Source organism: Anser cygnoides, chromosome 12, assembly GCF_040182565.1.
Source record: "Anser cygnoides isolate HZ-2024a breed goose chromosome 12, Taihu_goose_T2T_genome, whole genome shotgun sequence".
Classification (NCBI taxonomy): Eukaryota; Metazoa; Chordata; class Aves; order Anseriformes; family Anatidae; genus Anser; species Anser cygnoides.
Window position 1 is genome coordinate 13,023,122 of NC_089884.1, and position 13,155 is coordinate 13,036,276.

At 51.5% G+C, this 13,155-nt stretch overlaps 1 protein-coding gene across 12 annotated transcripts in view; it reads left to right on the forward strand.

Annotated features, from left to right (window-relative positions):
* HYDIN (HYDIN axonemal central pair apparatus protein) overlaps positions 1-13,155 on the forward strand; it is a 129,432-nt gene that overhangs the window by 23,538 nt on the left and 92,739 nt on the right. For all 12 annotated transcript variants that reach the window (XR_010834391.1, XR_010834390.1, XM_067004278.1 and 9 more), the window contains exons 7-9: positions 899-1,023; positions 8,647-8,848; positions 11,970-12,153. Coding sequence is in view for 10 of the 12 variants with exons in the window: in XM_067004278.1 (XP_066860379.1) it covers positions 899-1,023; positions 8,647-8,848; positions 11,970-12,153 (511 nt within the window). In the remaining 2 variants the exon portion in view is untranslated. The remainder of the gene's footprint in view (positions 1-898; positions 1,024-8,646; positions 8,849-11,969; positions 12,154-13,155) is intronic.

Here is a 13,155-nt window from a genome sequence, read left to right on the forward strand (position 1 = left end):
TTAGAATTATTCACAGTAAAACCAAAGTACCCTGACACATTTTAATAGGTATTTCCAGCACCTTGCACAGATTTTTTTTTTTCTGGTGGGCCAAGTAAGCCCAATTCCCAAACGGATTACAGCCCAGGCTGCGTGGCTTGTGCATACATTGAACTCCTCCTGTTAACCCCACATCAACGTGCTTCATTCAGCCAGGGACTGAATCCTAGCTAAATGAAAATGGGATGCTCCTTCTCTACCTTCTCTGTTTTCTGTGCTGTGGTATCACCAGTTTGCATTTACATTCGTCTTCTCTGATTGTTCCTTTTCTTCTTAGAGCAGCTTTCATTGAGATGCTGGTATAACATGCCCTTTCTTAGGTTAAAACAGGTTATTTTCAAAGAAAAGACTGAATTCTGCAAATTAAATCATAATTATTCTCTGGTCTTCTAGGAAGACTTTTCTCTGTATCCGATTTCTAGGCTGTAATCTCTTTGGAACAGACAGCCTTGACATTTGCATCTCTTGAGGTGAGGTTTATAGGTGGAAGGGTAAGAAAGACTGGAGGAAATTGGGGTCAGCTTGGCATGCAAATAGCATTTTTGGTCTCTGCTGTTCAAAAACAATCCTCTGATTACATTGCTAGCAGTCTGACTCTTGGGACTCACTGCGGAGAGGCAGAGTGGGATGCAGAACATGGGGAGAAGAGGTCACTTTGCTCTGTGATCTTCTGAGGGCTGGATCTCTTCAGAATTGGCGGTAGCTGTATTTCTGATCCTGTGTGTTCTGTTCTCACTATGCTGCTGTGTCACTTGGTATTGGCTTGCAGAGGGAAGGAGGTGAGCTAGTTCTAGGCCCCAAAAGGACTGCAGTCCCCAAATCCCCTATGATATCCCTGATGTCCGTCTTTGTGTTGCAGCCCCTTCTCTGTTGATCCGTCTGTTGGGACTCTTGGGATTGGTGACACCATGCAAGTCACAGTGGAGTTCCACCCGCTGAAGACTGGGGACCATTCCAGCTCCCTGCGGGTTCACTACGACACGGGTGAGTGTGGGACAGCGCGTGTTGCTTCGGGACAGAGCCCTCCCCAAACCGAGCGGTGTTAAGTTTGCCTCCCACACTGGTCACCAGCTGTCACTCCCTGTTGTCCCAGCCAGCTCCCTTCCCTCCCAGGCAGAGAAGCATAAAAAGATCCCATGTGGATGGGATGTGGAGATCCACTTGGCTGCCTGTAGTGGCTTCCTGGACCCCCAAGCAGCCTCCTGGGAGACGAAGCCAGGATTTCACTCCCGACTCTCAGTACAGCGCTGTGGTTACTTTTAAGCAAACCACTGACTGAGGAGCAGAGCAAGGGAATAATTAAGGGATTATCTCTCTAGCTTGCAGCATACAAATAAGTAAAAAGGCTGTGGAGTTTAATTGCTGAAGTGAAACCCAACCATTTAATCAATCATTCTTAAAAGCTGCTCATCGCAGGTGCGGTGCGGAGCCCCAGGCGACGTGCCCTAGCCTTGTCCGGCACCGAGTCAGACTCCCCACGACTCGCATACAAAAAGCGGCTGTGCTGCTGCCGCAGAGCCACCGCCAGACTGTTTGTTATGAAACAAAAGTGCTAAGAGCTAAGTAGCACTTTAGGATGGCGGGAGGCATTTTGCTTGCATGGCTGTTCTGTATTGACCTGCTAGCTCGCAGGTGGCAGTGGTTCTCCGTGGGTCATAGAGTCCCTGTGATTTACAAGGCTGGGTGCGTGAGGTGTGGTTTTATTTCTTTTGCTGAAATTGCATTACAAAGTTTTCAGATGTGTGAAGAAAATGTATTTGCAAGGAAAATCTGGCCTTCAGTGGTCTACGTGTCCAAACTCCTCCATGTCCCCCACATACTTGTCTGGATGTGAAAAATCCCAGCCCATAGTGAAATGAAGGTGGCTTGGGGTTTTCTGGGCTGCAGGGCATCCATATTCATCACCTCAGCATCAGGTGGTGTCTGGCAGGGTTTTTGAAAGCAGTCTGGAAGTACACCTGCTGGCTCAAAAGGGTCCTGCGCGTGATGCCACTAGAAGCCTGGTTGGTGGCTTGTCTCTTCCCAGGTGACTCCCAGCCCACACCAGATGGATATGGGACAATAAGTTCACAGAGTTAAACCAGTCTCAAGCAAGTCCATATGCATGAAGCTTATCTTTTAGCTCTCGAGCAGTTCTCAAGGAGATGCCCAGGCTGGCTCTCTGTGTGTCGCTGTTTGTACACCGAGCCCCGTCTGGTGCGGTCAGTGCTCGCCATGAGTAAGCAGCACGGTGCAAGCACAGTGTGGGAGGCCGAGCTTTGCTCAGGGTGAGGAGGTGTACGACAGGCTCCCAAAGCTGTGCCAGAGGCTGCAAACAGATCCACTGGTCCCATCGCAGCCAGGAGCAACATCCACAGCAGATGCTCCACTGAGGTGACCAGAGGTGGGCCAGCTGCCACAAGAAACTGCTGGAAAGGCACTGGAAGTGCAGGAGAATCCATTCTCTGCTCCCTAAATCTTGATTCGTGCTGGATTCCTGCTTCCGAGAAGCATCATAGTACAATAGGGGGGTGATCTTCAAGACATAAGCCCAGGATCTGGCCCTACACGTGGCTGCCTGCAGTGCCCATGGGACCTCATGGCAAGGTGCTACCACACACTTCTAGTCCAGGAGATGACTCGTGCAGCTCTGAAATGTCTCGTACCCTTTTCTCCCATCAGCTGCAGCATCCCTTGGGATCCTTTTGTCAGCACAGGAAGCCTCAGTAATTAGCAAAGCCCCACTGAGCTTGTGCATGGCTGACAGGCACGATATACTGAGATGCTTTTATTGCTGTCAGTGATAAAAGTAATTATGCGGATCATTTTCCGTCGGTGGCTCTGTGAGAGTGATGCAGCAGCAAAAGCCTAGGGGCAGGATCTTGCCTGCTTTGAGGGGAGAGATCAGAGGCAGGGAATTTTAGGAGACTGTATATCCAGGCAGAGCCAGCCCTGAAGCAAAAGTGTCTGCTCCGTTACTGTCCTGTCTCCTCGTGGTGCAGAGCTTCAGAAATCAGTTCCCCCAGCCAAGATACACCGTGTGGATCAGGAACAGTCCTCGGTGCTGTTGGTCCTGCTGCAAGCCTCCAGCCTAGTGCTAAAAGCCTGCCGAGGAGCTATCTGGGTGTCTGGCAGATGAAGGCCCTACTTTCCCCCGGCTTTCCGCACACCGCTACGTTGTGGGCTGGCAATCCCTGGGCAGGAGCTCTCCTGGAGCAAATCTCAACTCGTGTGCTGCAGATCAGACCCAGCTCTCAGCACTCCTTTGGCTCTGTGTGCTCAGAGCAAGGGAGGGAGAGCTCGGCTTCAGCTCCTTGGTTTATTGCTTCAAGGGCAGGTCAAGAAGCTGGCAGCATCTGCCCACAGCTCCCCAGTTCTCAGCCACTCTGGCTGAATTTTTCCTGTGCCAGGTTATTGTAGCCTGTGGGTTCCCCATAGGAGGTGGATGAAGTGATGTCTCCTGTCCTGGGGAGTGAAATTTGTTCTCAGTCAAATTCAGGTTATTCCTGTACAGGGGAAAAGAGCAGCTACACGCGTTTTTCCAGTGCTGGACATGATGTGGAGGTGAGCTTCTCCCAGCCTGGGTCAGGGAAGAGTAGCCTGGTTAAGAAATATATAAAGCTCTTTTTCCTGGGATGCCCTGCCCTGTATGGGATGCCGTGCCCTACAGCCCTCCTTGGTGTAACCACAGAGAGGTTTTCTGTGCTGTAGAAGGCCATGGAGCAGCAAGAGGTAACTGCCAGCTGGAGAAAGCATGAACATTTAGTCTCGAATGGGGAAAACAAGGCATGAGATCACAGGGAAAAATTAAAGCATATTTAATAACAACTAATTAGGGAGCTGTTGTGGAGCTCTGTGGTCGCCCACAGAGCAATAGCAAGTTGGCTGTGATGTGTTGGAGCCCTTTGGGGTTGACATGGGGTTGCCAGCCAGGAATGCCAGCTTTTGGGGATGCTGAGTCCCTGCCTCCAGCATCAGTTTTACCCATGTTGGCTGGATCTGCTTGCTGCGGTAAACCAGGCCACCCATGCAAGGGCTTGGCAGCGTGCTTGTGATTGCTGTACCCATACAGGAAACTGATTAAATCCCAGCCTGGTTTCTTTCTATTGCTCTTTGAGGCTAAACAAGTGAACAGAGGATGGGTCTGCTGGCACCCCGAACATCACAGCCACCTGCAGTGATACAGCATCTGAAAATGGCACTCCCTGCTGTGATCTCCATCTGTGCTCGGATGGAGACAACCTCCTCTGCATGGCTCTGATCTCTTTGCTTTAAGAACCTCCTTCCTTCCAAGGGTCTTGTTGTCTGTCTTGTAAGGCTGGTATTGCAATCAATGGCTTCCAGGAACTTGTTCGAAAATGAAATGAGAATCATATCGATTCTCTCTTTAGAGAAAGCATTTTACTTTTTTTTTCCTGAATCCAGTGACTGATATGAATAAGCAATAGGGTTTAGCTGAGGTGGAGCCCTTGCTGTGTTTTACGTTCCTGAAGTCCCTCAAGGCACTTGGATGAGGGCCCGAGTGCTCTGTTTGTCCCAGCTCCAGACGTGGATCCTCTCTGAGGCTGCTCTCTGCCTCCATGGCTATTTGTCTGCGTGGTGCCTGGAAGGGTCCCCTCCATCCCCAGGAGGGCTTTTAGATCTGTTTGGCATCGACCCCTCAATCCATGTTCACACACACCAGGGATGGGGACTGCCCAAGGTAACACAGCACAGAAACACGTGGGGACCATGGTCTGATGGTTACTGCTGCGTGGAAAACTTGTGGGGACCCCATCTTCCCACCCCGGGGCCTCACCTCCCGCACCAGGTGTATTTACAGCAGCTCCTTACAGATGTGGGAAGCTGGGGACGCATCTTCTGATTCCTGACTCTGCATCTGGACAGCGGCAGCTCTGCAACGGACCAAGGAGCAGTAACTAACACTTCACACAAGTGATTGGCTATAGGTTTTTATAGCCCGAATCAATGAGGCTGATGAGGGGGTTTAATTGGTCTCCAAAGCACTCTTTTGCATTGAAAGAGCTAATAGCTAACAAATGGTTCCTGCCTTTATTCCTATTTTCTGGAAACACTTGCGATAATGCCTTTTTTATACTGATTAGGATAAGTTTGCCCTACCTCTTGCAAACAGAGACGGACCTTTGCACCTCTCCAGGGCTTTGTGAGTCAGGACAGATGGTCCTACGCAGGGGGTAGGTGAGGGGGGATTCAAACTTGTGCTTCGTTGGTGCTCGGGTGCTTTTGCACAGTGGTGCTGCAGAGCCCCCCCTGCAAGCCCTGGGGTGTCTGCACAGCCTGCTCTGTGCTCGCCAGGAGGCTCGTGGGGAAGCCTGCCTTGCGTACCTGTCCCTGCTGGAAATCCCTAAGGTGGTCAGAGGTGTCACTAACCCTGGGTGCTTCTCAGGGCAGAACTGACCCTTTGTTAGCCTCCTTTCCTGAGAAGCAGAAGGGCGGCACGGTTTACCAAGCAGCACGTTGGACAAATATTTGCCAGGTGAGCAGGATGAGAGTTCCTGCACCAGTCAGGGACCCCAGCTTATCCTTCAGTGATGATTAAAACCAGCTCACAGCACGCTGCCTTCATGGTCCTTTCCTCCAGCCCCCAGGGAGCCCCCCCCCAGCCCTGCGCCAGGAGGTCTCACCCCACAACAAGACCAGCACGGCTTCCTGAGGCTGTTCCAGGGAGGATGGTGGGGAACGCTCTGGTGGGTGCTCCCGCCCAGAAAAAAGAGCCAGTTCTGCTCCCTCAGGAGCTTGCAGCCTGTTGCTTAGACCACTGCCAGCTGGCCGTTGTTTTCCGTCTGTTTGCCCCCATTTTTGTCTCACGGCTCCAGATCTTGTGATCTGGAGGTACGATAACACCCTCTGGAGTGAAGAGCTCTGCTTTTGTTTCTTCTTCTTCTCTTTTTTTTTTTTTTTAATGAAAAATGGGCTGGATCTGCATCTCCTTGGCTGTGTTTATAGGAGAGATGAGAGAAGGACAATCTTCTGACATACTCCGAGTGAAATTAATTCACTTCTGGTGCTACCCAAATATTCCAGATTTGACTGGAGTGCTCTCCTAAAAGATTTGTGATCCAAATTCAGCAGAAAGGGAGTGACATGGGTGGAGGAGCAATACCTCCTCGGTGAAGAGGAGATGCAGCAGGGTGCTGCTTTATATCTGTGCAGCCTGCCTGCTGGCTTCCTAGTGCTCAAAGCTGTGATCAAGGCAGGGGAAAGTACAAGCTGTTGAATAGCAGGAAAGCGTTCTTCATAAAAACCCTGAGTTTGTTCTGAAATCTTGTTCAAGGGTTTTCTTATCTGCTCATTGAGCTGTATTTACAGGCTAAACAAAACTTGTCTTTCTATTTTGGAATAATTTGTGCTTTTCTGAAAACTATCCCCTCTTGCACTACAAAGCTTGTATAGTATTAGAAGAATTCTGAAAGATGCTTTAGCTCTTTAGCTCTTCTGTATTCCCCCCCCCCCCTTTTTTTTTTTTGGTCTGCAGAATAGGACCTGGGAGGGGTGACCCTATACGTGATTTCTTATTGAGATTATAAAGAGTTACGATGTGCAAAAATGCCAGTCTGCAGTCATGCAGATGGCTTCTGGAGTAAAACAGCGGTGTTTCTGCTGTTTGGGCATGCATTTCAGGAGTGCACAGCCCAGAGCATCTGCTGTAAGGCTCTATGAGAAGTCCAGCTGTGTTTCCTTGTCAGGCATTGCTTCGCTGAGGTTGCAGAGTGAGAGCCGTGTCTTGCCCTCTGTAGGAAGTGTATGAAAAACGTGCAAGGAGGAGAGAGCTGAGAGCCTGTGATAAAGGTGCCGTGTCAATAATGATAGGGCAGAGAAGTCTGGGTTCAGTGAACGTGCCTTCGTGGCAGCAGAGCATCCCCAAGTGCACACCATGAACACCACCCCGTCAAGCCAAATACCCAGTGCTACATCCCTGTCACAGCAGGGACTTTACTGTAACTTACACATCAAACAACTGCGAGTCTTAAATGAAACGTTGCATCCACTTTGGCACCTGGGATGGGAGGCAGGCGGCCGCTCTTATGCCCTGATCCGTGGCACAGGGTGTTGGGGACACCGAGCGATTTCCTGCTCGCTGGGTGGGGTGCTCCGGCCAGCCCTACAACCTGTGGGACAGCCCTTGGTGCACACGGGGGGGGCTGTGCCCAGGCTCCCACCCAGGCAAGCAGCAGTAAAGGCTGCTTGGCAAAGCACATGGAGACACTGCACGTTGCTGTATTCCCCCGTGGGCTCTGGAGCTGGCGGTTTGCTGGGCTGGAGGCTTTATTCTCATCTCTCTTTAATAGCTGCTGATGGTTTGGTCTTCTAAGAATTTGTCCAGTTGCTCTCTGGGTTTATAGCTGTTAGCCTCTACAGCATCCTACGGCAGCATGTTCTAACGGGAGGAATGTTCTCTGAAAAAGTACTACTTGTTTTATGTAACTTCTGAGAAAATTATTTTGGGTCCTTGGGTTCCTGTCTTATGACTAATGGTGAGGTTTTTCTCCTTATTGACATTCTCCAGGCCATTCATGCTTTTACAAACCTCTTAACTGTCTCCCCTGTGTATGTTTTCTAGGTCGAGGAATCCTATTCTGCCTCTCTTCATATAGAAGCTGCTCCATGCTTTTAATCATTCTTTCTGCCCTTCTCCATTTGAAATGCTTCAACTTTTTTTTTTTTTTGTTTGAGATCACAACTACACCCAATATTTCAGCACCAGATCTCTGCCTGGTACTTCAGGACCCGCGCGGCTGCAGCTTTAGGTAGTGGGACAGTCGTAGTTTTCGTGGTGTTTATTCTGTGATGGTTCCTGCCACCGGCGTCTGGTGGCTGTAGAGCATTAGCTGACGTTTCCCCAAGCCTGAGCTGGGCGCTCTCCAGGCACCGTGCGCTTCTTCCACTTCTTGGTTGTGGTTCCAGGTTCTGCGTGGTTCTGCATGCCAGGTATTCACTGGAGGGGAAGTGCTTGTAAGCACACCTGCCTCCGACCCTTCTGAACTTCATTTTTGCATGTTAAGTTGCCCACTATAGAAAAGAGATTGTCTAGTTGTTGGGAAAGTTGCTGTCTTTCTCACAACATACTTAGCTCTGGCCTGAAACCGCCACCAATGCAGCTCCCTTAAAAGCAGAACGGAGGCAGGACGGCCGAATTCTTCCAAGCCCTGCCACTGGCTGTTGCTTGCCTTGTTCCCCGAAGGCTTTGCCCCACGTGCCTCCCAGCACCTTTGCCTGTCTGCAAAGCAAATCAGGAGGGACGGTGCTGGTGGTGCGCCCCCAGGAGACCCCGAGGACACCCCTGAAGTCCCTGGCTGAGGCAGCAATCCCTGTGACCTCAGTGGCATGGCCACCTGGACGCATCTGAAAATCTCACTGTCAGTGCTGTCAGCTTAGGGGTAAACCTCTACAGGACAGCCAGAAACGGAGTGCTTAAGGTTGTGCCCCAGACATCCTCGTGCTGTGCCCAGGGCAGCTATCAGGAGGTGATAAATGCGCTGATCCTTGGAACCGATAATCCAGCTGAAAGCTGTAGCTGGTTTATTTCTGTTAGCTGGGTTCTGCTCCGTTCCTTGTGCTTCTTCCAGCAAACGAGCTGAGCTGAGCCAGGACTCTGCTTTGTTGCAGGTGAAGATGTTCACACGAGCCTTTATGGAGCAGCTGTAGATGTCAACATCAGGCTGGACAGGAACTCCTTGACAATCGAGAAGACTTACCTCACGCTGGCAAACCGCAGGTCCGTCGTCATCCACAATCGGAGTGAAATCATAGCCCACTTCCAGTGGAAGGCTTTTGTTACTCAGGAAGAGGAGGATCAGCACAAGCTGAGGTTTGTTTGCAGGGTTCATTTCAGCACGGTACACGCATGTGGCTTCAAAGGGGTGTTGGTGATCCCAAATGGATTGGGACAAGTAAACCATCCGAGGTGTCGGGGTGTGTGATGCAGAGCTTTGGGGCGATGGAGCTCAGCAGTTGAGGAGTTCTGCCTGTACTCCAGCTGGGGGTAATATTTTGGGGAGGAAAGTTTGATCGCAACGTCTGGATTTCCTCAGGCTGCAAACTGACGTTCTATGGGAGCACAAAGTGCTGAGATCTGGGGACCCTAGGGCTATGGGGGTCCATGAGGACTGCGTTCAGTAGGAGCACTCAGCACAGCTGCAGGTGACATCCCTGCTAGAATACCTGCCGTGGTGCCCTTGCTCCAGCTTTGATAAGAAGAAGGCTCCTCTGCCAATAACGAGCAGGCAGAGGGGTTCCTGCTGCAGGATGCTGAGCTGCCCTGTGCTGCTGCGCTTCCAGCACAATGAGATACCTGCTGCTTCAGAGGCTGGCTCTCTCCAGATCCCTTAGGGGCAAGGGGGTCTGCAGAGAAGGCAAGTCTTTGAGGCTCCTGCTCCCTGCGTGGAGGGGTGGGGCAGACTGTGACAGCATTGCTGAAGGGACAAGGGCTGGGACAGGTCCTTCAGGGAGTCCCTTTGGTGGAGCTGGGGATTTCCATCTCAGGCAGCCATTTTTTCCACCTCTCCGCCTGAGATTTTCCATCTCAGGTAGAACACGTGCAGCCTGGGAAAATTACACTTACAAGCTTGGATGATTTAGGGAATCCCTGTGCAACTTCTCAGGCTTGGATGGATGTAGGTATATCAGAGTTACTCTGAGCCTATTGCTGATCAGGAAGCTGCCTTAAACTGGAGCACTTTTTAAGGGCTTCTGAGCAAATAAAGTTCAACATAATTAGGTCAGAAATGCCTTGAAGGCTAAAGCTAGTTTTCCACTGTTCTCTATTTTTAATTACAAAGCGTGTGACTTGAGTGCAAGCTCAATGTGTTAAAAGAAAACCTCATGACCTTCTCTTGGTGCTTCCCTGAACCCTGCCTTCACCATCTCTTCCCACCTGTCTCTGTCTGGACCCTGAGCCATCCCCTTTGCCCCAGAAGCAACCACCGTTTCCGCACAGTTAACATCCACGTGATTTTTTTTTCCCCGATTACATCTGATCTCATGCCGATTTGGGTTCTAGGCTTTGGGGCATTCTGGTCTTCCTTGCTGCAAGCCTCAGGGATGGCCCTGGCTCCAATGTTCCTGCTCTGCTGTCACCCCCTTGCTGCACACACTGTTGTGTGTCCTTCTTGCTGGGGCTGCCCATCCCAGGAGGAACAGCTGGGGCTTCACAAAACTATCTGGGTATCAATTGTGTTCATCCATGGGGCACATGCTTGGGTCCCTGAGGGACAGCAGCATCTGCACAGAATTGTTGAGCTTTGCCCAGGAAATACCTGAGCTGAACCTGCAAATTCAGAGTGCAGCAATGGTGCAGTTAGGGCTGCTTTGAGCTCCTTGGAGAAGGATTCGTTTGGGCTTGAAATTAGATGAAACACAGAATTTCACTGCGCCTTTGTGCTTTGCATGCCCATATCTGCTTCTTTGCCTCGCATCTCGGTGGGCTGGTCCCTGAGGATGGGGTTCCTACAAAATAATTCTTGTGGGGTGCCTGGGGCTGAGGAGATGCATACAGAATCTTCTAGAAATATGGGTGTGCTTGGGGCGCTATACAAGATGTTCAGCTTTCTGAGCCTAGCAAATATGGGTTTTGCACCACTTCTTTGCAGTTGAGGAAGAGAAAAGCAAACCCTAGAGAAGCTGGAGGCCTCACAGCAGGGAAGACTTTTCCACGGGGGGAGGCAGTGCAGGGCCCTGCACTGGGATGTGGCCCCAGGAGACCCAGATCGCTAGGAGGGGAACATCCAGGGCTCTGCTCCGCATCCCTCCTGGGATGTGATGGTGGGATTGCTGTTTGCGGATGGAGGTTTGGTCAGGATCGCTCATCTCAGTGCTTTCTCCTACTCCAAAGCATTGTAGGTCGGCCATGGAGAAAGATTTCCTATTGCGCTCTATGGGGAGCTAGCCAAAGCAAGTATTTTTGGCACTGGTGACAGCATTTGCCTGAGGCTCTGTCTGTGTGCAGCTCGTAACGGCCACGACTGTATTTCCTTTCTAATTGCATTTGAATTTAGCAGGGTGATGACTGCTATCCTTTTTATTCTGCGTCACCTCAATTTGCCCCATACGGAGCCTTCCGCTCATTCCCCCCGAGCTGTCACCTGCTGGGTCTTCGTGGCCAGGGGACTGGAGCGTGAAGGGGGACAGCAGTGTGCCGGGTTGGAAGCTGCTGCTCTGTCACAGCGCTCCCTTCTCATCTCTTGATCGGGATCTTTAGACACCAGAATGATTTCTGCTGCCAGCATAGGGAGAGACTGGGGCAAGCTCTGCAGAGAAGGTGGGGAAGAGGGGGAAGATGAGGCTGTTCAAGGCTGGACTGAAGGGGCTGAATTCAGAGGTGCTGGTCCTGACTTCACTGGGTGATTCTCCACAAAGTCCTTTCCTCTGTTTTCACGTGTATAAAACCATCCATTTCATCCAGCTGATGTGATGCCCGAGTCTATTAGTTTGCTTTTAAAATGCTCTGGGACCCTATTGTGGAAAACCCTGTAAGGAGCGGAAAGCAGATACCGTGTTCTGTTCCAAAAGGGAGGAAACACAGCTAATGCTGGTAAGCCACAGCTGAGACATGGTGAAGCACTGGGGTGGGTGCACCCGTGTTTCTGCTCCCTGCCTCCCACGAGCAGCTCCGTGGGTAGGAGAAGCCAGGTGGGGCAGCTGGTTGGATGCTCCTGTAGTTGCAGCAGCAGCTTTTTGGCCAGGAGGCTCTGCTGAGGCCTGCTAGCTTTCAAAACCCTCTTCTCAGCTTGTACTTGCAGAATAAAATCACCTGCTGTGCTGGAGAGCAGTGATCTGGCCCATGCAGGACCCCTGAGCTCTGGGCAAGCCCCTTGCTGTGCTGCTGCAGCTCCTCGCTGAGCGCGTCGCCGGCCCTGCTCTCGCACGGCAGCATCTGCAAATATGCTGCTTATTGAATTATCCGCTTGATTTCTCTCTCCCTGTGGCCTCAGGCTGTGTGGCAGGCTGCAGCGGCAGGAGGAGGGTGAGATGGATCGCTTCATCGAGGAGTGTGCTGTGGACCCCACTCTGCGAGAGCGCCTCTCCGTTCTCTCCCGCATCTTCCAGAACGAGCGGGCAAAGGTGCGGGGGGACTCCATGCTCTTCTCCGACGACATCTTCACTGTCGAGCCAGTGGTAAGCGACAGCCGGGAACCTCTCCCTTCTCCTCCTCCCAAAATGAGGTCGCTCGGCACGTCCCTGCCTTGGCTGGGAGAGAAGGCATCAGGTTTCTAGCAAGGCTGGGAGAGCAAAAAAAGCTGCAAGAAGCTGCCCAAAGCTGAGCTACCAAAGGGCTGTGAGTTTACTGCTGTAGGCAGCATCACTCTGCTCCACTGACACGTAGGCAGCGGAGCGCTGCAGTGCTTGCTGGGCTCTGTGGGGCGGGTCAGTACGTGGGCCCGCCGTACCTCGCTCTGCCCAGTGTAAAAGGGGGGTGGGAGCAGCGTCCAGTTCAGCCCTGCTCACGGGGAGCTCCCTGGGAGCAAGGCAGCAGTGCTGGGCCGTGTGTGCTCGGCTTGTGCTTCCTGAGCGTGAACTCCTCTCGTCAGCGCACCCGTCTGAAACACACTTGGAGCTTGCAGAGGTAGCACTTTGGGCACACCTTACACACACTCTGTGCAGCTTAGCAAAGGACATTAGAGCATTGTCAGTTCACATGGTAATCCAAAAAACACAGAACAAAAAAAACATAAAACCAAAGGAGGCCAAACTCAGCCCAGGTTTAACCGTGGAAGTACCAATCCCTTCATGTACCGTGTCTGAATCTCCTGCCCACTGCCACCTCTGAGCCTGGACACAGGGCTGGTGGGCTGAAACAGGCTTTTTGAGTTCTGTTGCATGTAATCACAAATACTTCTGCTTTTCTGCTTATGCAAACAAACCCCCAGGTGTTTCAACCAACCCAACCCGTGACTGAATATCTGCCTGGTCTGAGCAGTGCAAAATTTTGCCTCATCTTTGGAGCAAACCCTAGAATGAGCCCAACCTCTTCTTTCCCTTAAAATAGGTGAAACTAACTTTTTTAGAGAAGGGGACCGTGTTCTCTTCCTGGTTACCCTATAGCCCAGACGTGGCTGAGAGCCACCAAGCCCAGCAGAACAAGAGCGGTTTCACCCCACTAGCTTATAGCGGCACGGT